The sequence below is a fragment of the Peromyscus maniculatus genome, chromosome 4, assembly GCF_049852395.1.
Source record: "Peromyscus maniculatus bairdii isolate BWxNUB_F1_BW_parent chromosome 4, HU_Pman_BW_mat_3.1, whole genome shotgun sequence".
Classification (NCBI taxonomy): Eukaryota; Metazoa; Chordata; class Mammalia; order Rodentia; family Cricetidae; genus Peromyscus; species Peromyscus maniculatus.
In genome coordinates, this window is record NC_134855.1 from 154,513,533 (window position 1) to 154,537,768 (window position 24,236).

A 24,236-nucleotide genomic window follows, 5' to 3' on the forward strand; every position below is an offset into this window, starting at 1 on the left:
TAAATGTGGCTGTGGCTACAGCTGAGGTCTATAGCTCATAAAACCCAGCCTTTCATCCAATCCCCAGGCCTCTTAGAAATAAATGCCTGGAACTTTCTGGCTGTAGACTTTTCTCCTGTTTGACACTTCCAGAGCTGGGCAGGGACCTCAGAAAGCCACAGTGCCATCTGGACTCTCTGATGTTGAGGGCAGTGCCACTGATCTCCCAGCAAGCACTGAGTTGTGAGTCCAGGCAGGAGGCAGACAGCAACTCCTGCACAGCCTCCTTCCATGAGGGCCTTCTTCACTAGAAGGCTGTGTAGTCTGGGCCCTGAGGGAAATGGGTGGAGCTAAATAGTAATTATACATTTTCCAATTTCAACATGTGTGAGCAAACACAAGAGGATGAAAAGGTGCCTACACCTCTAGATGAATTAAACATGTGGTTAGTTCTGCCACATTGATAACTTAATTTGGGGTTTCCTAACAGCAGACAATGAGAAAGCTGTGGAAAGTGAAGGACCCCTGGATCCCCATCTGAATCTCAGTTGTCCCAAAGTAGGGCTAGTCAAGTCATTGCATTATTTGAAAATACATCTTGGTCAGTCAAAACCAAAGAGGTAAATGGATACCTACAAAGTCACATTGTTGCCTAACTTATCATGGTTTTAACCTACCTAGTTCTTATGATAGTACTAATAAAGAATTGAATGCCAGGGACCAGGAGTTAAAATTCAACAGAATCTGAAAATAATTAAAACGTAAAAGTTTGAGAGAGGATATTTTTGTGTGCCATCTCAAGATCACATCTCCCATTGCACCTACCAGATTTTTTGTTTTCTCATTGTGTACTCAGATGTTGGATGTCAACTAGGAAGAAGTTGGCTGAAGAGTAGTCTGTAGCTATGTTCCTGTATCCTTCTCCATCCCCAGTGAGTTTCCATCTTCAAGGACAGTTAAACATTCTAGGTTATAGGTTCCTCCCATTACCTAAGTCCTCACGTAACTTCCCCCAAAGGAAGCAAGGGATGTTTTATGTTAGGAAAATTAAATTTCCTGCTGTGAGTGGGGGAGAACTCTGTGCCATTCTTTGACACAATCTCACTCTGCTAGGCTGCTTCACTGGTATCCCATTGATGTTGGTGTGCATTAAGTAAGTAGGGCTGACCCTCTCTTCCTTCTGGACTTTACTATTCCATGGTTCACAGTTATGCTGCTAAGATCTTTCTTAGGGATCTTTTTCCTCTTCTCTCTTGCCATCTAAATTGTATATGGAAAGACTCAATGCCCTGTTGAGAGTTAAATTTCAAAGGGAAGAGAGCTCCCATAGTCTCCTTCTGGTCCCTTTTACCTCTCAGGGAGGTAGTGAGAAGGCACTGATGATGGCCTTGGGAATTAGGCTTCTGTGGTGGAGACCATGAAGTTCCTCTTACAGGTGGCACTTGCTTATCTGTGTTGTTGATGGTCAATGAAGGCTACAAAAAGTCTCAGTTGCCTTCTTATTTTGAACTATGATTTTAAACACATAATGTCATCTCAAAACTACAGGGTCAGGAAATTGGGTCCCAACACATTAGCCAGTGCAACTCACCATTTGGTTTGAACTAGAGTGAGATTCTGTTGTAAGTTAAAGATGTGCTATTTGAGGAGTAGCTGGTGGATATTAAATAGGGAGATTTCAAAGGCTCCTGTTGTGAATCCATTTTTCAGCAGTTGACTTAGAACTTCTGAGGTGACATTTAAATATCATGTTTAATACAGAATGCACTAAAGTTCAGAGTTACTTTGCAGTTGAAATACTAACCAGTAGATATGACAAGAAAAAATAGCCATAGGTGGTCATGACATTGGATGTTTGAAAACCTTTTGGTCCTAAGTATCAAAGCTTTCTAGTGGAGATTAGCCAGGACTAGAAAATACTTTTTACAATACCTGCTTTCATCTCCAATATGGCCAAGGCTTCAAGTAACGTTTATCTACAACAACAGTTCCAGTCATCTGGCTAATAAAGTGCAGAATGTGCTTTGAAGACAGAATGCATCACTAAGTACTATTATTAAAGCCTTACAGCTAAAGTTTCTGTCTCAGTGGAAGCCTATCTATTGTTTCCTGGGCTATTAAAATAATATTATAATTGTATTTTCTCTAGACTCTTGGAAAATAGCTTACAATGACCCCAACTAATGAAAGGCCCAGGAGAACACTCTTGTCCAAAAACTCAGTTGCATCATTAAGTAATAATAATATTTAGAAGATTCTAAGCTATGGTAATTCAGTCACTTCTGAAAGCAGATGCAACATTCTTTCTCAGAAAGGAAGCTACAGCAGGGCTGAGGAACACAAACTCCCATGTATAAATATAAAGCTGGCAAGGCCACTGAATTAAACCCCAAGTTCATTCATTATGAAGGGGAGGGGGAAAAAAAGCTGTGAGGTATGGTGTCAAGCTGTGTTAGGGGACCCAGTGTTTCAGGTCAGGATGTGTTATCTCAACTTGCTGACTTTGGCATGGAGAAAATCACTTGAGCCAGGGAAGACCCTATATTTTTTTCTGCAGGATATTTTATGGTCTCACTCAGGGACTATAATGTCACTATTTTTATAATGTCCATGTGTCCCGGAATCTGATGAGGACACCTTCCACTGGAGAACCTTCTAGTGCAGAGTGTTCCAGGAATTATGCTAATTCATTTGCTTTACTTTTAAAGCATGAATTTAAGAGCTTAAAATCACAGGGCAATCTATTAAAATCAGTTGCCAACTCCCAAGTTCTACATTGTGAGAGCCAACTCTGGAAGACTTTTAAAAAACCAAGCGTATGCATAGCTTTGAGGGCTCAGGTAGTGTAGGTCGATGCTAGGCCAAAACCATAGACGGTGTCAGCTCACCATACCAATTAAATAAAATCTCTCCTTTCACTTTGTGTCAAGTGAAAACAGAAAACTGAACAGACCACAAACCAGCTTGTGTTTCAGAGCTCCTGGTGCCCGATGCTTACCTGTAAACCCTTGATTCCACCAGCTGCCATTTATTTACAGAGTAAACGCTTGATTTATGGATCCCTGGTTAGTGAAAATAGAGGCAAAACTTAACAGTTAATTTTTTTTTAACTTTTTCAAGAATGGCTAAGTTAGAAGTTGAATGGAGGAAATCCTGACCTTGTGTTACACATTTCTAGGACAATGGTCCCAATTGTGCCTTGCTACATGTTTCACTGTGTGCCATCAGACAGGTCACTCTTTTTAAAGATTGGGTGTGATATTTATCTAACAGGAGAAGGCGCAGAAACTCTTCATTATACTCACTGTATGATGTAGTTACTGTACAAGCATGGAGGTTGTACTGGTTACTGTTTACCTCTTACCTTTTAAATACAATGTATCGGCGCTTCTGCACACTGGAAGCCGGAAGGAAGAGGCTTTTGTACAACTGGAGCGGAACAGAAATTTCTGGCCAGGTCCTCTCTCTTCTAAGTCTTTAATTTCACAAATGACAGATGAATCAAATTCAACCAAGAAGTTTTTGTTGTAGAGGGAAAAGGTAGTTCCCTGTCTTCATATCAGAACTTACAGGGCTGGCTGTGGACTCAAGTTTCACTGGAGCATAACAGGAGAGCAGTTAAATCTTTTTCATCCATTCTGGTTAAGTTTAAAAAAAAAAGAAAGAAAGAAAGCATCAACCTGGTACAGTAGTTCCTTTGAGGTTTTCGTATTTTTTTTTTTTTTTGAATGTATGTTTGTGTGGACGAGAGAGGCCTTAATCAGCCGTGGATAAGACAGAACGTTTGAGGAGATAAAGTCGGAGACTGGGCAGCAAAGCCAAAAGCGAGGGCCTATTTGTTAGGTTTAGCTTCTTGCTCTTAATTCCAAGAGATCCTTGGTTGCGTTGAATCACTTTCTGTTGTACTCTTAAGTCCGTTAAAAAAAAATAATAAAAATGAAATTAGAGCGTATAATGGAAGTAGAGGTATACCAGCAGGAACCAAGACAAACAGCCTCTTGTAGCTTTGTATGTCTGAGTTGGAGTTGGGCAAACTTTTGGAAAGGAGGCCCCCACAACTCTGTTGAGTGGTCAATAGTGTTTTCCTATTTTCAAAGATAGAGCTGTCCACAACAATTAATTCGAGGCCAAACACCCCCTCTTCCCCTTGAGGACCCCGGGGTATGTAGCATTCAGAGTACAGTTTTTGTTTCATTCTCCCCAGCGTCCCCAGTTTGGCGAGCTATGTTCAAAAGTGAAAGGAGAGCAACTTTTCAAGAGAGTTTGTGGCTGCTCGGCAGACCTGGTTTGCAGGCACCTTGTCCCATTTGGGGAAGGTGCCGTGTCTTAGTCTGACCGTTGGCTCTGTCCACTCACCTGGGCACAAGGTGGTTGTGGACCAGTTATTGAATGAATGAATTAATGGCATCCAAGTAGACCCCGGTGGCAGACCCCAGCACCCGAGGAAGGTGGTTCCAAAATTAATGTCCCTGCCCTTTCATTTAGCCGGTGCTGTCTACCATGTCATAGCGTGGGGGCCAAGGAGTGGGGTGGGACACTTGTGAGTTTTGAAACAATTCTCCAAAAAGTTCGTGTTCAATAAAGTACTTTTTCCCTTGATTCTAGAGCCCCGCATGGCGCCCGAGCCAGGCCACCGCCTCTCCCACCTAGGAGGACTCCGCGCGTGCACCACCGCCATCCACCACCACCGCCATGGCTCTTCTCCTCGGCTGTCGCCTCGCCTGCACACTGCCGCCTGCTTCTTCTTGCCATGCTGGCCGTGCACATGCATAATATTGCTCATGAGGAGATCCGAACCCCCGTGTGGGGTATCGCGACTAATTAGCTCGCCGCCATCCACCTTCACGGGCACGCGCCATTGGGTGGGAGGGGTGGGCCGCCCTCCGCGTGCGCTATCTGGGAAGCTGAGGTAAGAAGGCGCATAGCATGGGTAAGCGTCGTCGTCGTCGTCGCATAGTTTTCACGCTGCCCAGGGCTACACCACTATACTGAAAATTAGGAGGCAGGTCTAGGAGGCGGGGTCGGGTGCCCACCGTCTTGGGCGCGCCCGTGCCCCCCACCACATTGCTCCCCGCGCCCCCTACCCATACTAAAGGCACCGACGCATTAGCCCTTCACCCCCGCCTGCAGCGCAGTCCATTTGGACGCGTCCTCGGTGGGCCGATTTTTCGCGCTTCCCCTTCGCTTTATAGGGGCCATTGCTTATGGGTTCGTCCTCTGAAGAGGCTGGGGCGTCATCAGGCTGGTTAGAAAAACCCGCTCCACGGTGGGGACACTCAGTCGCGTCGGCACCGCGGAGCGGGCTGCGTCAGGTGGCTGTTCCTGGCGGCGCTCGCTAGCTCCCTGCTCTCGGGCTCGGAGCTGCAGCACCGGCTGGAGCGAACCCTTGTCCCAGCGCGGGGCGGCGGCGGCGGGCAGACGGGCAGCCTTGCGTGTGAGTGCCCCACTCACATGTAAGTCGGGGAGCGCGGGGGGCTTCCCGCCTAAGTGCGAGGTGCCCGGCGCGGGCGAGAGCCACCGGGCAAGAGCCGGGACAGGGCAGGGGTGCCTGGCGCTGCTGCCCTGCCTCGCGACTCCGGGGCATCCTCCAATTCTCTCTCTTCTCTCTTTTCTCCTCTCCATTGGCGTCCCCAAGAGCTAACCCCAGGAGCGCCTAAGGGTAACGGCAAACTTGTCATTTGCACCTTTGCACTTTTCTATTTCTTGTGTGTTTTTTTTTCTTTTCTTTATTTATTTTTTTCGTTTTTGAGTTGTTGGGCATTTCTTGGTGTTTTTTGGTTTCTCGCTGTTGTTGGGTGCTTGTTGGTTTGTTCTCGCCCCTTTTTTCGTTTGCTCATCCTTTTTGACGCTAACTCTTAGGCAGCCAGCTCAACAGCCCCCTACGAAGCTCGAAGCTCGGGGAAGCCGTACTCGGTGACCCCCAGGACAGCGCAGCAGAGACCGCCACCGAGCCCCCGACACGGGGCGCACAGGAGCCGGGAACCCCGAGGCCGGGGCCAATCAGACCGCCCGGGCTAGGCGCGAGCCAAGCTCCCCGAGGTGGCCGGGTCACCATGCTGAAGATGGCCAAGAAGCTCAAAGCCCGGGCAGCCGAGAGCGAGAGGAAGGCAGCCGCGGCTGCCGCCGAAGTGGCTGCCGAAGCTGCCGTGGCGGCTGCGGCGCTGGCAGAGCCGTTCGCTTCGCAGAAGAACGGGGACCCGGAGAAGCCCCCCAAGTCCAAGTCCGTCAAGGCCCCCGCGAACGCCGGGCGAGATGTGCCGCCCGAAAAGTTGCTGACAGACAAAGAGCGCAAGAAGCTAGAGAAGAAGTTGCTGGAGCAGAGGAAAAAAGAGGAGAAGAAGAGAGAGAAAGAGAGGAAGAAGTTGGAGAAGATGATGAAGAAGAAGAAGAAGAATGTGCCAGAATCCCAGGCGCAGGCCCGAGGCCCCGAGGCCGCCGCCGCCGCCGCCGCCACCGCAGGCGAAGACGAGGGCGCCGCGGAGGGCGCCGCCGGGCTCGGAGAGGGCGCCGCCGTCGGGGGCGCGAGTAGGGCCTGGGCCCGATGGGACACTGAGTCGGGCGACGAAGATGATGCCTACTACGCGCCTCCTCGTGTTGGAGGCGTCGTGTGGCGCCCCGGGCCTGCCAAGGCTGGAGCGCTCAGCGCGCACATGCCCCTCGTGGTGTTCCTGGTGTTCTCGGTGCGCAGCCCCTCGTGGGTGCTCAACTTCCTGCTGCAGCGACGCACAGAGCAGGGCCGCGGCTGTGGCTTCGTGTTCGGGGCGACCTGCTGCTTCCGAGTGTTCCTGGGCTGCGCCTTCTTCTCCTTCCTGAGTGGCCGCACCAAGCGCAGAGGCAGAGGCCGAGGGCGCTCCCGGGCCAGGGGCACCGGGCGCCGGGGGCGCGACGAGCGGCTCATCTAGTCAGACCCCCCCACCCCCCCACCATCATCATCATCCACATCGACCACCACCACCACCACCACGACCACCAACCACCACACCACACCACCACCTTCCACCTCCACCACCATTGCTGTGTAGTGTGGATCTTTATTAGTGCTTGTGTGTGGACACATTTTCCTTTTCGGTTGCTCTGTCCTGTGCTTCGTGCTTTCCTAGCTTTTCTGCACACTCCCTGCTTTCTGGCTCTCTCAGTGTCTCTCTCTCTCTCTCCTTTTCGAAATTTTCCTAAGACCGGGCCCGCGCTCCCTCCCTTTCCGCCCACCCCGGCCCCTTGGCGGCGCCCGCCCGCCCTGCTGCAGGAGGAGGGGGATCCGGGCCGCCCGGCCCGGGGGTGGAGCGCTGGCATCGTGTGAGGGGTCGTCACCACCGCGGGGCCGCCCCCTCTCCCCCCGCCGCACGGCCAGGCCCCGGCCCCAAGCCGCGGGTGGGGCGAGGAGGCGACCCCCCTGTGCATCCCGGCCCGGGCTAGACTTGGGTGCAGGGACCCCTGCCCGGCCTCCGGGCACCGCCTCCCTGCGCCCGCGCCCGCCCTCCTAGCCGCGGCCCTCCTCCTCCTCCTCCTCTTTCCACCCCCCTCGCCGCCGTCGCCTCCGCCTCCCCCCGCTCCCCCCGCCCGCCGTGGCGCTTTTGGGTCGGGGCGTCGGGCCCGGGCCGAGGCAATAAGAGCGGCGGCGGCGGCGGCGGCGGCAGCAGCTCCCGCGGCTCCTGCTCTGCTCCGCCTCGGCCCCGGAGCGAGGAGCCGAGAGCTGCGCGCTTGCCTGAGTCCGAGCCGCCACCCTCCCCTTGTTCCCCGCTTTCCCGGCCCGCCTGAGGCCGCCCGCCCCGTCCCCGCCGCCCCGCAGCCCGGCCGCGCCCCGCCGCCGCCATGGGCTGTCTCGGTAACAGTAAGACCGAGGACCAGCGCAACGAGGAGAAGGCGCAGCGCGAGGCCAACAAAAAGATCGAGAAGCAGCTGCAGAAGGACAAGCAGGTCTACCGGGCCACGCACCGCCTGCTGCTGCTGGGTAAGGGCGGGGCGGGGGGCGCCGGCCCGGCCTGGGAGCCCCTCGGGGCACCCGCAAGGCCGCGCGCGCCGAGCCCGCCCCTCGCCCTGGCGCTCTGGCGCTCTCTCCCCGGCCCTTTGGCCCACTGGGCCCTGTGCGTGCGGGGGGCGAGGCCGTCAGGGGGACCCCTGGGCGAAATTCGGCCGGGCGGGGGCTGCAAACAGGGCGTGGGTCCCCCTCGCTCAGTCTCGTCCCCTTAGCTGTCCGCACCCCCCCCCTGGCTCCGTGTCTGCTCGAGGCCTACACGGTGCCAGGGGCCGGGGTGCGTGTCGGAAGGGGGAGGGGAGGCTCACGGGGCCCCTCTGACTGCGACAGAGTAGGGCTGGGGACAGGAAACGGGCTGGCGGGCCCAGGGAGCGGGACCCGCCTCACTGGGGAGTGCGATTTGTTGGGAGGGGGCCCAAAGAGAGGCAAGGGCAACAGGGGGGACTCGGGGGCCTCGGCCTGGGAGGCTCTGGTGAGGGAAGTGGCCGCCGGGGTGGGGGGGCGGGTGACATCAGCCCCTCGGAAAGGACAGGGCGGTAAAGGTGGTGCAGAGGGGGGAGGGGGCGCAGGCTAGTCGTGGCGCCGAAGTGGGGGGGGGTTAGGGAGGAGGGAGCGTGGCGGACTCTGGGCGCGACTCGGGGCGATTCGGGCAGGACCGACTTTGCGCGGAGCAGACGTGTCCTGGGCCAGGCCAGGCCGTGGAAGGAAGAGAAGGAGAATCAAATAAATAAAATAAGACCAAAAAATAAAAAATAAAAACACAGTACGCAAAGTGCTCAGTGAAGCCAAATGACACGTCATATTACACTGTGACCTTTTTCCCCCCCTTCTAGACTTGCAGGCTTTTTGAAAAGCAGAGAAGAGCACTAAATGGTAGCAGCTGCCCCCCCCCCCAGCTGTGCCCTGACCCGTGCAACAAACAATTAACACTCATTTTCCTGTTAGTCGGCCTCCTTGAGAGTGAAAACACGAAAGTGAAAAATAAAATAACGTAATTTTAAAAGACTCATAAATAAGACAAAACTGGAAAATGACATTTGTCTGTAAATGGCTTCTTAGTTTCGAAATGGCGTTTTTAAAATTTTTGTCCTTTTCAAGGTGGGAGGGGGGAATAAGCGCCCTGGGAAGACTTTCCTGGGTGGAACCTAATGGAAAGACATTAATTAGTTGTTTATCAAGTGGCATTTGGTTGTTTGATTTTTCTTCTCTTTTTTCACTGCGTCTTTTCCTCCCTGGCAAAAAAGAAAGGAAGGGGGGGGGTGTCCCCAAACTAAAGATTGTCTCCCTTTTTTCTTTTAAGGTGCTGGGTGGGGGGCAACAAAGGCACACACACACACACACACTCACGCAAAATTGTCAAAATGACCACTAACACATTACACAGCATTAATTAGAGTGGAAGCTTTCCACTTCTTGGTATTTGGGATATCTGAATAAATTTGTGAATTTTCTGGGAGCATGGTCACATTTCAACGAAGTAGTTTTAGTTATCAAAAATAAAATGTAGAAGGCTGTTTTCATTCGTGGTGGCGTTCGGTTTGATCTTTTTGGATGGGGGCAAGTCTTTGTTCTCGCTGGGCCAGATTTAGTAAAGCAGAAAATTATTAGCAAGTGAAAATAATTCTCTTTGGTGTTGGTGCATTTGCAATTTTAGTAATTAGAGGATATAAAAGTGGAATCTAAAACTTCTAAAGGCATAATTATGCTGTAAATATTAATATGCCACACTTTGATTTCAGAGTACACACCTGGAAAAGTCTAGAATCTTCTGTATGGTGCATTCTTGCTTATGTGATTTAACTCCAGGATGATGTTAATGACACATTAATTTTCTAACGCTTTTTTTTTGTGTCTTTACAGTGATTTCAAGTGACCCCACTTATTTGAAACTATTGTTCTGAGCCCACCCTGCCTCTTCTCAAGTCTCCTAGTCTACATGGCTGCATTGTGCCACAATTAATTAATGACCTTTGGCATAGAAATCTGTTGCCCTGGCCATTAGCAACATTTTGCATTTCTTAAAATGAAATAATTCTCCCCACAAAGGAAACCTAATTCCCCACTCCCTTTTTCTTTAGCCCATTTTAACTTTTGCCATGTAAATTAAGTAAATTACAGAACCACAAAAATCCCTCACAGTTATTTTAAGCCCAATTTTCTCTTCTCACTAACGTGGAAACTGAGGCACGGGTCTAATTCTGCTTATAAGAAAAATAGTTGTCACAATTTTTGACATTTCTAAGATTAGAATACTGAGGATCCTGACTAGTTCTCTGTGTTCCCTTCATGGAAACCTCCCTCTAGTGCCTTTTATATTTAATTTATGAGAATTTTGTTCGTTAGGATGGTGTTTGCTTTGAAATCAATGCTTCTGTGGAAACCAATTTTAACTTTTACAGATATTGATTATAGCCTTGAGGAAAGGTAAAGGGGTGGGGAGCTTTGTTATCTGGGTAACAAAACAAAACCAATATAATTAAAAAGAAAAAGATTTTTTAAAAACATCGAGATGCATTTGGGAGGAGGGGGAAACCATTCACATAGGGAATACTGGTTGCAAAAAAAATTCAGAATAGCTATCATCCCTCTAACTTGATGGAAATGGGGCGGGGGTCTATAAAATGTTACTTTTAAAAAGCAAACAAAAGGTGATTTCAAATGGAGGGGGGTGCTCAGTGGAGGGTGGCGCTCCTTTTTACTCCTTTAGTTGGGGAAAAGTCTAGAATCCTCCAGTTTAGGGGTTTCCAGGAATATTTGTGCATATAATTAAAGTCATCCTTTTTGAAAAATTCTTGACTGTTGATGTTGCATGTTGCCTGATGCTAATAAGGTCTCAAGTGCCATGTTTGATATTAAACTGTGTGTTTTTTGTGTTTTGTTTGTTTGTTTTTGCTTTTATTTTTATTTTTATTTTTGCTTTTCTCCCCCTGCTGCTGACAGATAATTGATGGTCTTCCATTTCCCTCAGCAAGTTGTATCCAGAAAAAAAGTATCTCTAGAAAGATTCCTTCTGAAGGGAAAGGGAGTGAATAAGTGAATACAATGTAGCAGTGCTTTTAGGGGTGGACTTGAAGCATGCTAGAGAGCCCCTGCTGTGGTGTTGGGAGGGCAGTGCTGCAGGGGGACGTGATGTGGGGGAGACTGCAGTGTCTAGGCATTGTCTGCCAGTCCTGAGTATTTTAACCATAAAACATTCAACAAACAGGAAATCAGGGGGCTGCTGCGTTTCTGTGTGCCTTTGACCACATTTCAATATTAAGTTCACAGTTTTGACTTACATTTTTCACTCCTCCAATGACAATTACGTCATTCCTTCATCTCCTCATGATTTTTAAAACCCAAAGAGAAAACAAAATAAAACAACAGCAAAACTTAAAGAAAAAAAAAAGAAAGAAAGAAAAGAAAAGCTATCTAAAGCCAGCAGAGCCCTTAATTCTTGCTTGTGAACTCTATGGTGAGATACTTCAGGTAGACACTAAGTTGGACATGTCTTTGTTTCTCACTGCGTCGTCACATCAAGTGAAATGGCAGTTGTGTCCCTGTGTGTCTGTTGTGTGCTGCTTTGCTGCTTCCCCAGGCCATCATCCAGGTGATGTGTGACAAGCCTCTGTCTTAACCCAAGCCCTCACTTTACTTCTCAGGTGCTGGAGAGTCTGGCAAGAGCACCATTGTGAAGCAGATGCGGATCCTGCATGTTAATGGTTTTAACGGAGAGTAAGTGTCAGATCCACGCAGGGCGCCGCCGCCGCGCAGGCGCGGCGAGTCCCTGCCCGTAGGAGTCGGCAGGACTTTTGACAGCGTGTGTATACATACTAACCTCTAGGAAGCACAGCTGCTATTTGCCACTAATTATTTTTTTCTAATTTGCATAGTAGACAGCCCAGGAAAGAGCTGATGGGTACACTCCCACCCTCTTCTCAACCTTTGGTGCAACAAATAGGAGTAACTGTAAAAGCACCGGTGTCGGCCCAAAGCGGCCCCTCGAGCTGGAAAATGGTGCCTGGTTGCAGAGGACAGTGAACAGCACTTGGCCGGGTGACAGCGTCTCTGAGGCTAGGTCCTCTGCCGCAGCCTCGCCTGCTGCAGTGCGGCTCCAATATGGCCGACAGGGCCTTGGCCACCCCTTGCCCAGCCAGAGCTGGCCAGCACAGGAGGTCCCCACCCACCACCCTTCGGGTTTCACTGGAGTAAACTGGTGTCGGCTTTTCTAGGATCAGGAAACATCATTTCAGTTACATTCTCACTTACAAGTTGGAATCCATGGCCCCACTGCCGGCAAGCTTCAAGCTTCTGCTCTCCTTGCCCCCGTAGAATTAATATGTTAGGCAAATAATCGTTTCTCTAATTAAAAAAAGGAAAATTCCTACCTAAACAATTGAAAAGAGTGTGAAAATGATGGAAAGGCAGGGAGCTAGCTACTTCTGGCCAGTCCCGGGGGCGTTTTGCCTTTGAAATGACCTTCCTGGTTTAAGACAATATGGCGATACAATACTGCAGTGAGAATAAAGATTTTTCTTAAAAAGAGAGAGACCCATACGAGGCAAATATGGGTTCCTGCTTTCCATGAAGAAGGCAAACTGAGGAAACACTCAATAAATTAAGGAATTTGCCTTTTCTGCTCGGCCTCCATTGTTCTCAGTGATGACGTGAGACAGGTTAAGCTTGCTCCCTTGGGCTCGGTTTCCACTAAACTCGAGATGAAAAGCACGTAGGCACTAGTTTGCAATTACTAGCTAGTTAACACTCGGGCACTAGTTTGCAATTCTAGCAAGTTAACACTCCCACCCCCTTTCTTCACCCCCATTCAGTTGGAAATCTGTCCACTCCAGGGAGGGGCACCTGCTTCTGTCCCCTACCACCCACCAAGTGCAGGGGAAACAAAATTGAACAGCACCGTTCAGGATGCCACAGGCTGCTCTTCATGGAAACTTCTAGAATTTGTTAGATTGACTAACCGGGTTAGAAAAAGATGACATCACCGATGCGAAGGGTTTGGGGTCATGTGCTCCTTAAATTATAGCCCTAAATTCAAAGATTATTAGTTAATATTCAGGAGGGAGGGGCTAGCTCACTAATTTTAGGATTGACGCAATGACTACTATGCACCTATAAACTATTAAGTAAGTCATTGTCACCCAAGAAACCAGTTCTGGAATTCTTAATCCTGATATGCCCTCCTCAAAAAGCCTAACCAAGGAGATTGGCACCTGTCCATCAACAAAAAGAATATGAAAACACCCCACCCCTGATGTGAGGGATTCTTCAATATGAGGCTAGTTAAGCAAACATAATCTGGCCATGAACCTCAAAATATTTCATCAAAAATATCTGGTCGTGGCTAGCATTTTAGAAGATGCAGTAGCCACTGTTTAAGTTGAATCAGATGGAAGCAATGTCATTCTTATCAAGTTTTAATACTTTACAAATTTCCCTAAAATATTATTTTTTTAAAGAACCAATTCTCCTTAAATGTTAATGCAGCTGAGGGTTCTAAACCAGAACTTCTCTTTTCTATTTTCTCTCTGAAAAGAGGAAGAGACATTCCCAGTTTGCCTTCTTTGTGGATATCCAAGATGATAAATTTAGCCTGTGAAAGTGATATTCGGGGCCTCCATGAGGGGCTGGCTTCACTATTTTGTCCTGGGCCAGCTAAGCCTCAAAGGTTCTCTCACTGTGGTATTGCATTCAATGCTGTCCCATCTTGACTAGAAATTCCTATATGGTGGTCTCAACACCACACGCTCTTCTTGGACTGAGCTATTAAATACGCTTTAACTATGGCCTGCCTGCCATTACATTTTTAAAGAGTATAGCGTAATATTAATTTGACCTTCAGAAATACAGAGGTCAGATGTAGATTTTCCTAACTCAGAGCTAACTTCCTGAAGTTTAATGCCAGAAAGAATTAACACTGGTTGAGCTAATCGATTACAAAGGTGAGTGTTAATGTCCCATACATAGCTCCCACCACTACGGAAAGGTGATTAATTTTGTACCAGGAAATCAGGAACAGGAATGTCCCATTTGTGCTTTTGTGGGCATGGAGAAGATCTGCGGCTAGCAAGGGTCAGGAGCCTTCTGAAATGCCATATTCTCAAGAGTTCAGTACAAGGCACTGCCTCGGCTCCCTGGTGCATGTGCATTTAGTGAAAGCAGAGGAAAATAATTACCCGTCCCTCCTGTCCCCAGCCTGAGTCTCTTGAGGGCCCTTCTAATGCAGCAGCGAGGAAGGTGTGGAGCACTTCCCCTACGGCCTACAGTCTCAGTAGACGTTCCCATTTAGTCAGGAAAGCGACCTAAGAAGGAACCGGGAGGATGGTGCACAGGACTGTCAGGTGGCTCTTACCTGGTTATTTAGGGATGCAGAGGCTGTGTGGGGTTTGTGTGGAACTGCAGTGCCTTGCAGATAGGTGAGCTTTCAATCTCTCTTTACAAGGGGCGGCGAAGAGGACCCGCAGGCTGCAAGGAGCAACAGCGATGGGTAGGCACATTCCAAACCAGAAAACTCTTCTAACAAACAAAACAAACATGAAGATCCTAGTGGGGAAACTGAGGACTAGACTGGGGAACAGAACAGAAATCATCTCAGGGCCATCAGCCATCTTGGTGTGCATTTGCAAATGACATGTAAACAAGTAAAGTGCAAGACAGAAAGTGTTTTGGCCCCAAGGATAACTAGATACAGCTGGGGGAGTCGGCCATCGCAGCCTCGGAGGAAAGTGTAAGATTTTGAGACTCGATGCTTTCCATATGGTCTTTATTTCCTCCGGTTCTCTATTTAAATCATCAAATTCTGTCCACTCGGTGGTCAGCCTGACCTTAAAATTTTAGTGTTCTTTGGGGAAAAAAAAATTCCTCAATTAAAAATATTCATTGCTACCTAGTTTTTTTATCTTGGGGGGAAAATATATGCCTAACGCCATGTCACTGCGGCAGGCCACCGTGACAACTATCTTGACACCTGGCCATAAAAAATCATTTAAAAATTTTTTAAATTTTAATGCAAGGCACTTTACATTAACTAATGAACAAGAGCATTTGTGACGGCACCCCACACATTGTCATTGTTTATTATTTTGCTTTCTCATCTCCACAACCATCTCATGCCTGCACACACACGCACACGCATGCCAGGCATCCATCCGGCTCCATTCGGTCACTCAGCATGCAGAACGGAGCGGCTTTTCTCATGTCAATTCATAGAACAGCTTCTAGTCTAGGACATCGAAAAGAAATGGCTTCTGAGACCGGGCACGGGGGGGGGGGTCAAAGGACACGGGGGTCGGGAACAAAGTGACTGACACGTGTTTGTTCATCTGTTTCTTTTAGAATATATTACCCCTACTAGATGATGGCCACAGTTCTCCATCTTCTTCGCTATGTCCTCTCCCAACTATCCCAATTTGCATGCTGAACTGCCCGGTCTTAGGAAACTAATAAGAATACTATTCTGTTGTCTGGGGGGAGGGGGTGGGGTCCCTACCTATTACCTAACCTTTAGATATAAGTGAAAACAGAAAGATGAAATGAAATCCTTAATTGGCAACAGTGTAGTAGAACAGCAATCAGAAAAGGCATCGATAGTTTGAGTATCTGCTGTACCAAAAGTTGGCATCTGAGGAATGTGGCAAGCCCCTACTGAGAGAGCCTACTACGTATTGTGTCGTGCTCAGCCTTTCAACCCTACTAATACCTTACCTGCACGCCTTTCCTCCTATGACTCTACTCTACAAGTAAAAATCAGTATTAACATTCCTGATAAATAAAATTCTCTGCATGTCTCAGCAATCCCTGTATCTTGAGTCTGTCTTCTGTCTCCTCTTTTGTCTGTCTTCTCCCACAAGCACAAAGATAGGGTATAGAAGTGGGGGACGGGGACCACACAGCCTTCCCCTACCACTTAACAGAAGGGAGGGGGCAGGACTTACTAAAAATGCTAACCCCACTAATCTATCTGCCTTACACTTTTCTGGGGGGGGGTGAGGATGTGTCGGGGGAGCTGCATTCTGGGGGATGGGGTGGGGGTGTGGAGAGGGGAACACCATCCTATAGAGACCTCCAGCCCCAACTTTCTAGTCAGTCGGAGCCCTGGAACTGGCACATGTAGTTTAGAGACATCTAAAGGATTTTCTCTAAATTTCACAATCAATGTTAAATTCATTAAGCAGTATTACAAAGGAGGGTAAACCTGCCAGCCCCCGTTATGACGGCTCCATCTACATAGTAATCTCTTCAATGGAGAGGTTTTGTTTTAGTACTACACACCAGAATTAGATTGTAGATTTTCTATTTTAGCTGTTTTATACTGGATACACTCCCACACCTATTCACATACGTAGATGAATACTGAACACGTTCTCAGAATATCTGTATTTTAAGACTGGAAGCTTTCCAATTATCATACTACTACTTAGAAAAAAATATCAAACTGAATGAGGAATCTTCCCTGGGGAAATGCTTCCTTCTACCTGTAGGTTGATTGGAGTAGTTAATACCCAGATAACCTCATTTTTTCTGTTGTGGCGCCTTTAAACCAGAGATTTGGGGTTCTCAGTACCAATGGCTGGAAACCCTACTTTTTTTAAAGACTGGGAGTAGATTTGTCCCAGGGCAGGATAGCGGAGGCTCACTGTGAACTCTAAATTGGAGTATTGGGGGCATCCAACACGTGCTTTTAGTCTGACACCTACATAACTGGTCTCAGAGTCTGACACCAGGGCTGGGACTGCGGCGCTCCCCCCCACCTAAGAGAACCAGCCCCTCCGAGGGGTGGAGACCCCATGCCTTTAAATACGGGGTGGCAGAAGTTTAAGAGTCTGAGGGCCCCAGGCAGCTTTAGGGTGTACACAACTCCCACATCCCAAGTGTTTGCCCCTCCCCCAAGCCTACGTGCCTCCTCCACCGTAGCCCCAGGACAACTGCAGCCCCAGGACAACCACTCCAGCCTGCAGTGGCCACGAGGCCTTAGGGCTTCCTCCTGTCTCCTTTTCCTGGTCTCCAGGTGGTGGGTTTGGAGAGAGAGGCAGCTTGCCCTCCTCCTGTGGGCGTGGGGTTCTGATCTCCTACTGTCAAGGCCATGTCAAAATCCTGGTACCTCAGCCCCTCCCTCCTGCTGATGAGAGAACATCCCCAACCCCTAAACCTTGCAGGCCCTTACCTACTGTGGAAGATCAATGTCTAGGAGCCACTTAAGAAATGAACCCCCATAAAAGTATGTAGTGAGATCATTCAGAACACAGAGCCTACTCCCCAAATGCATAAGCCTACACAGAAAGAAGAAAACCCTATTCAAATATCACCTGTTACAACTCTTTGTGAAAGAATGGGCTCTTTGGGTGTGAGCCTATTGGTGGTCTTGCACATGGCCCGCATAGCCCCACCCTGTTGGTAGTCATGTACATAACCCCTAGATCGCCACCCCTTTGGCAGCCATGCAAATGACCCCCTAAGTCCCCCCCACTCCTTTGGTAGGCATGCACATGACCCCCAGACCCCCCCCCCACTCCTTTGGTAGGCATGCACATGACCCCCCAGATCCCTCCACCCCTTTGGTAGGCATGCACATAACCCCTCAGGTCCCCCCAATCCTTTGATAGGCATGCACATGACCCCCAGATCCCACCCTTTTGGTAGGCATGCACATGACCCCCAGATCCCCCCACCCCTTTGATACGCATGCACACAACCTCCAGATCCCCCTACCCTTATGATAGGCATGCACATAACCCCTCAGGTCCCCCCACTCCTTTGATAGGTATGCACATGATCCCCCAGGTCCCCCCACCTTTTTGATAGGCATGCACACGACCCCCAGATCCCCCCACCTTTTTGATAGACATGCACACGACCCCCAGATCCCCCCACCCCTTTGGTAGGCATGCACACGACCCCCAGATCCCCCCACCCCTTTGGTAGGCATGCCCATGACTCCCAAATCCCCCCACCACTTTGGTAGGCATGCCTGTGACTCCCAGATCCCCCCACCTTCTTGATAGGCATGCACATGACCCCCAGATCCCCCACCCCTTTGATAGGCATGCACATGACCCCCTAAGTTCCCGCCCACACACTCCTTTGATAGGCATGCACATGACCCCCCAGATCCCCCCACTCCTTTGGTAGGCATGCACATGACCCCCTAAGTTCCCCCCCACACACTCCTTTGATAGGCTTGCACATGACCCCCCAGATCCCCCCACCCCTTTGGTAGGCATGCACATGACCCCTAGATCCCCCACCCCTTTGATAGGCATGCACATGACCCCCCAGATCCCCCCACCCCTTTGGTAGGCATGCACATGACCCCTAGATCCCCCACCCCTTTGATAGGCATGCACATGGCCCCCCAGATCCCCCCACCCCTTTGGTAGGCATGCACATGACCCCTAGATCCCCCACCCCTTTGATAGGCATGCACATGACCCCCTAAGTTCCCCCACACACACTCCTTTGGTAGGCATGCACATGACCCCCCAGGTCCCCCCACCCCTTTGATAGGCATGCACGTGACCCCCCAGATCCCCCCACCCCTTTGATAGGCATACACATGACCCCCCAGATCCCCACACCCTCCTTTGGTAGGCATGCACATGACCCCCCAGATCCCCCCACCCCTTTGATAGGCATGCACATGACCCCCAGACGCCCCACCCCTTTGATAGGCATGCACGTGACCCCCTAAGTCCCCCCCACTCCTTTGATAGGCATGCACATGACCCCCAGATCCCCCCACTCCTTTGGTAGGCATGCACACAACCTCCAGATCCCCCCACCCTTATGATAGGCATGCACATGAACCCTAGATCCCTCCATCCTTTGGTAGCCATGCATATGACCCCCAGGTTCCCCCAACCCTTTGATAGACATACATAGGACCCCTAGATCCCCCCACTCCTTTGGTAGGCATGTACATGACCCCCAGGTCCTCTACCCCTTTGGTAGGCATGCACATAACCCCTCAGGTCCCCCCAATCTTTGATAGTCATGCAAACGACCTCCAAATTCCACACCCCATTGGTAGACATGCCCACAACCCCCAGATCCCCCCACCCCTTTGATAGGCATGCACATGACTCCCAGACCCCCACCCCTTTGATAGGCATGTGCATGACCCCCAGATCCTCCCACCTCTTTGATAGGCATGAACATGACCCCCAGTTCCCCACTCTACAGACAGACATGCACATGACCCCCAGATTCCCCCACTCCTTTGGCAGACATGCACATGACCCAGATCTCTCCTTACTCGTGCGCATGATCTTGACCTCCAGATCCCTCCCTACTGGAAGGCATGCACATGACCCCCAGATCTCCACCTGAGGCCCACCTCCCACCCCTCCTGGCTATAGTAGCTGCTAGTCCCCCTCTTTTATCCCTGCTAATTAGTATTCTACCCTGTTCTTAGGAAGAGGGATGGTTTAACTATCTCCATCTTGTGCCTTTAATCATAAACTCAGCAAAAGCAGCTCTGTCCTACCTTTGTCACTACCACTCCCAGCCCTCTGCCTCAGTTTCCCCATTAGAAAGAAAGAGCCTGCTCCTCTCCATGTCCTGTTCTGTGCCATCAGGCCTTACACCCTTCAAGTGCTGTGCATGCTGATCCTCTAATCCCCCACTACACATACAGAAGACAAGATGAAGTCTGCTCCAAGCAAGGGGCACTTTGCTGGTACCCCTAAAGACAAGCTCATGGTTCCCTATGGCTGTGTCTGGCGTAAAGACTGTCTCCTAAGAGACACAGCAATATGAATCACTGTAACCTCCATAAATTAACACTCTGTCTGGGGGACACCACCCACCTCCCATAGCAGAGGTTGTGACCTTCACCTGTAGGGTCAGTGACTGTCACTGCATGCAGATCATCCCAGAAAGATCACATAGGCTAACCCAAGGACTGGCTAAATAAGAAGCCATGAACCGTTTAGCCAACTCCTCCCCCAACATATGTGAACCCAATCCTACCAATAATGTGGGGACCTAATCACACTGGAGGCCAGTGTGCATTAACACGGTTAAGCAAAAGTTCTGTGAGCCACAGTACCCCAAACACCGTCTCCCCGTAACACCATCTTCTCCCTGTGATAGGTTCATGGCTATTTAAATAAATGATCAATCTACAAATAAATATATGGGAATGGGAAGCCTTAACATCGATAATAAGCACTTATCACCTCTGGGTTGCATAACATACTGAATCCTAAGTCAGACGTGCACTAACCCTACCTCCACACCACCCCAATGTGTTCCAGTCAAGGGACCACTCAGGAAGCATTTAGGTGTGGTTAGACTAGCAGGTGGACCAGGTGCAACTTCTGGTACAGTTGATCAAGATCTCGATGCCACATCACTAATCTGCCCCCATTGGGCATGTCCTCAGGACACATTTGGGAAATTATAATTCCTCCAGTCTACAGATCTGAACCCACAACTCCTTGGAGAACAGAATAGTATGCTTTTTAGTTGCCATGTCTCGATGAAGGTGACACCTTGGTGGGCAGGATGCAATATGATTTTCTTTTTTCTTTTCAATTCCACTGTAGTGAGAAGGCCACCAAGGTGCAGGACATCAAAAACAACCTGAAGGAGGCCATTGAAGTATGTGCCCAGCCCCTGACTGTACCTTTTAGCAACCCCCTCTCCCCATGGTGCTGCCCCCTGACCATTTTGCTAAACCGTTTTCAGACCATCGTGGCCGCCATGAGCAACCTGGTGCCCCCTGTGGAGCTGGCCAATCCTGAGAACCAGTTCCGTGTGGACTACATTCTGAGCGTGATGAACGTGCCCAACTTTGACTTTCCACCTGTAAGCCACACCCCAACTCTGATTCCCTCCCCACCACCTGAGCGTGAGCCAGGTCCAGTGGGAAAACAAGGGAGAAGCCTGCATGTAGGCAAGACTGACCAGACACACGTTTGCCGTGTGGATTAATAAGTTAATTCCAAGCATCCCCTCAATACTAAAATAGATAAAGACATAATAGGGCTTTGTCCAGAATGGATGAGCAGGCTTCTGTCGCCTCTTCCAGACCTCAGTTTATTTGACTCACAAGCAAACTTCACACGGCTTAATTCCCCTCATACACATGAAGACACACTAAGTGTTGCACAGGGCACAAGAGTCCTAATTGTCCAGTCAGTCCAAACAAGTGTCCTAAGTCACTGGGACGCTGAGCAGAGAGATGTGCTTTCCAATGTTCCCATCCAAACATAAATCACAAAATGGAACATTACAGGAAATAAGATGTTCCTCTTCAGGCCTCTGCCTGGGAGCCTGACCCTCTTGACAAGGGTCTCTTAGCTTCCTAAAAGCTATTTTTAGAGGGTAGAACTGCCCCATGTCAAGCATGTACATTTCAACCCTTTGTGGGGAAAAAGATTTTTCAAGCCGGAAGGAGAGGCTTGTCTCCAATTAAGCTGTTCCCGCCCCCTTAGACTTCTGTGGGGGTTTATGTATTTTTAATGGCTTTTGACTACAATTTATGAGGGAAAGTAGTATAGTCAGGTAATTTTTTTAAAAATAACTGTTGATTTAAAAAAGAAGTCAAGTGGGAAACACAGCATGGATAACACAAGCCTCTGGCTCCCATGATGTGTGTCTCTAACAGAAGACAAAATGGCAGCCTACCCAGAATGCATCTGGTGCCATTGACACCTGATACTAGTGTTGGCTTATGCTTAGATAGTACATATTCTTTCTATACAAACAATTCTGGGGGGGTGGGGAAGTTTACAAATAAAATGATTTTTATTTGCCCCCACCCCCACAAAAGTAACAGAAGCAGCCACCAAAGACTATGTGTGCTCCCCAAAGACGACATTAACTGCGCTGATTTCTAATGTTGTTCAGGACTCCAGGCTCTTCCCATGCATTGATTCATGCAGGGCTCACACTTGAACTCACACGGTGAACTGTGGCCTGGGAGTTCCAGGGGCAGGGTTCCCAAACGGTATGTGTGCAATTGGTATGTGTGTGCGTGTCCTTTAACCAACAATCTTTCCCGGGTTCTCTTTCAGGAATTCTATGAGCACGCCAAGGCTCTGTGGGAGGATGAGGGAGTGCGTGCCTGCTACGAGCGCTCCAATGAGTACCAGCTGATTGATTGTGCCCAGTAGTAAGTAGCCACAGCACGCGCACACGCACACGCACACACACGACAAACAGACACAAGCATACAGAAACCAGGAGACTACAAAACCACCAGCACTCAGAAAGTTCTAGTCCTGATTCATTTGTTTTATAAAGCTCTTAATTGTATTTTATAGCACACTGATAATGTTTTATATAAACAATTAATACCTGTTAGAGCAAGACAATAATTACTTGTAGTAAAGTGGTGTTCGTGGTGAACTCAATGGTAACTCAATGGAAATGACCTCTAAGCATTCGGGGCCATACACAATATGGTCCCGTCATAAAAACACACAGATATTTTTATTTGCCAGTGCCTTATAAGGCACAAAGCACCTCTGCTTTTCAGGGAAGGGGGGTGCAGTAACCCTTTCCTAGACCAGCTTTTCCACAGGGACTTCCTTTCAGTGTTGCTACATATATAGGCATGTCGTGGTTTAATACACAAAGTTATATGTTCTTTCAAGGAACTGAAAAACAGTCCCCATGGGCCCCAGCCTCCGCTCCTCCTTCAACAAAGTTCCTGATTTTTCTCAAAAGTTTGTACTAAAAGCTGGAAGCACTAATTATAGAAACACAAAACAAATGGAAATCCTGGAATTGTTTGTGATCTGTGTTCTGGATCCAATTCAGGAGTTAAGTACAGATACAAGACGAGGAGTCTCAGCCACCCCATGGTGAATTGCAGGGGGCAGTTTCTTTAATTAACAGTAATTTAGCCAGCTTCTTTGGGGTCACACTACTTTAAAAGCTTTGTATTGTCAAAAGCAGTATAGCACACTCCTGAAACCTCTACTACGCGCACCAACTGTGCAGACTTTTAAAGAAACTTCAAGAAAAAGTTGTCTAAGATGCCTCCCCGCCCCTGAATGCACAGTGGCTGCCGGTTTCTTGTCCAGCTGCCTCCGTGTTGGAGGGGGCAGGCCCCGGGCCTCGGTTGTTTCTTAAGCTGCCAGGTCTCTGTTTGTTGAGCTGCAGTTGGGCTGGCCCAACTCCAGATGTCTTCTCACAAGATTTGGTGCTAAGGATCTATTTATAGAATTGTGGTTCTGTTGCCATGGCAACATGCTGGAGGCCAGGGTGGCTGGGGAGCTATTTCTGGGCCTGTGCTGTAATGTAAGATTGACTGGGCCAGTTAGTGTATCCCCTAAGCCAGACTAACTCGGAACTGGTAAAAAGGAAGGGGAAGGAGTTAAAAAAAAAAAAAAAAAGAAAAAAGAAAAACTTAAAGGATTTCTTTAAATAGGCCCTAGTCCCTTGAGGTTTCTCTCTTCTGGTTTAGTCTACTTTAAAACAGTTCCCAATGCCCCCCCCCCGCAAAAAAAAAAAAACCCTCCAAGCTAACGTCTACATCACTTTTCCACATTACATTATCACAATATTGCAAAAGGCAAAAGTTAATTTCCCTGTGTTTAGAGTCAAGCAACACTCACCAGATTGGGTTTTGTTTGTTTGTTTTATTTTAACTAAAAGTTTGGTGTCTAAATGTTCTATTTCACAGGCCCAATAGATAGGAAGGGAACTTTGTGTTTTCTTCCTTTTCAGGGTGCTGAGGGCAAGAAGGGCCCTTTGATGCCCAAAGCTTTTGTTGGCTGGGTTTTCATTAGTAAATGAGATTCTTCCAAAGTAGATAGGGAGGGCTGGTTCTGAGTAGCCAGAGCAGTCCGGTTTGCCCTGGAGCAGAGGCTTCTACGCCCTTAAACCTTGCTTAGGAAAGGGCTGAAATTTTAAAATTCCCTTTCACATCAAAATCAAGGGCCCGGCCACCACCGCCTTGCTGTCTGTTGTTTGTGTGCCCACCATTTGCCTTGTGGGGGACACACTTGGCACACGTGCTGACCACCATGTCCTCTTTTCTTCCAAGCTTCCTGGACAAGATTGATGTGATCAAGCAGGCCGACTACGTGCCAAGCGACCAGGTATGTGTGTGCCTCTGGCCTCAAGACTGTGGCTCCGGGTTGCTGATCCCTTTCTCGGGCAATTAGGGTGAGGATCACTGACTGACCCGCTCTTTGTTCTAGGACCTGCTTCGCTGCCGCGTCCTGACCTCTGGAATCTTTGAGACCAAGTTCCAGGTGGACAAAGTCAACTTCCAGTAAGTGAATGGTTGCCGAGTCCTACCTCTCTCTGGCTGTAGAGTGGTGGGCCCAGGGTAACC

The 24,236-nt window shown here is 49.0% G+C and overlaps 3 protein-coding genes across 8 annotated transcripts in view; 2 read left to right on the forward strand and 1 right to left on the reverse strand.

The window, feature by feature from the left end:
• LOC107401124 (uncharacterized) overlaps positions 1–4,988 on the reverse strand; it is a 58,896-nt gene extending 53,908 nt beyond the window's left edge. Inside the window, exon 1 of one of the 2 annotated variants that reach the window (XR_013050977.1) lies at positions 3,344–4,988. The gene's annotated coding sequence lies outside the window, so the exon portion shown is untranslated. The remainder of the gene's footprint in view (positions 1–3,343) is intronic. The other variant, XR_013050978.1, reaches the window with a different exon arrangement.
• LOC102922446 (guanine nucleotide-binding protein G(s) subunit alpha) overlaps positions 1–24,236 on the forward strand; it is a 62,701-nt gene that overhangs the window by 37,104 nt on the left and 1,361 nt on the right. The window contains exons 1-8 of one of the 5 annotated variants that reach the window (XM_015994969.3): positions 7,540–7,927; positions 11,593–11,665; positions 14,388–14,432; positions 20,491–20,545; positions 20,633–20,752; positions 21,964–22,061; positions 23,943–23,997; positions 24,100–24,173. In XM_015994969.3, coding sequence (XP_015850455.1) covers positions 7,789–7,927; positions 11,593–11,665; positions 14,388–14,432; positions 20,491–20,545; positions 20,633–20,752; positions 21,964–22,061; positions 23,943–23,997; positions 24,100–24,173 — 659 coding nt within the window. In that variant the 5' untranslated portion in view covers positions 7,540–7,788. Of the gene's footprint in view, positions 1–7,539; positions 7,928–11,592; positions 11,666–14,387; positions 14,433–20,487; positions 20,546–20,632; positions 20,753–21,963; positions 22,062–23,942; positions 23,998–24,099; positions 24,174–24,236 lie in introns of those variants that run through there. The other 4 variants (XM_042276915.2, XM_015994971.3, XM_015994970.3 and 1 more) reach the window with 4 other exon arrangements.
• LOC143273088 (uncharacterized) lies at positions 5,290–7,402 on the forward strand. Its single transcript, XM_076571307.1, has 3 exons — positions 5,290–5,432; positions 5,615–5,638; positions 5,839–7,402. The coding sequence occupies exon 3, from the start codon at positions 6,033–6,035 to the stop codon at positions 6,879–6,881; it is 849 nt and encodes a 282-aa protein (XP_076427422.1). The 5' UTR covers positions 5,290–5,432; positions 5,615–5,638; positions 5,839–6,032; the 3' UTR covers positions 6,882–7,402.

What these genes read in the sequence shown, in the direction of transcription:
- LOC143273088 (XM_076571307.1), top strand. Translation starts at nt 6,033, where the DNA reads ATGCTGAAGATGGCCAAGAAGCTCAAAGCCCGGGCAGCCGAGAGCGAG.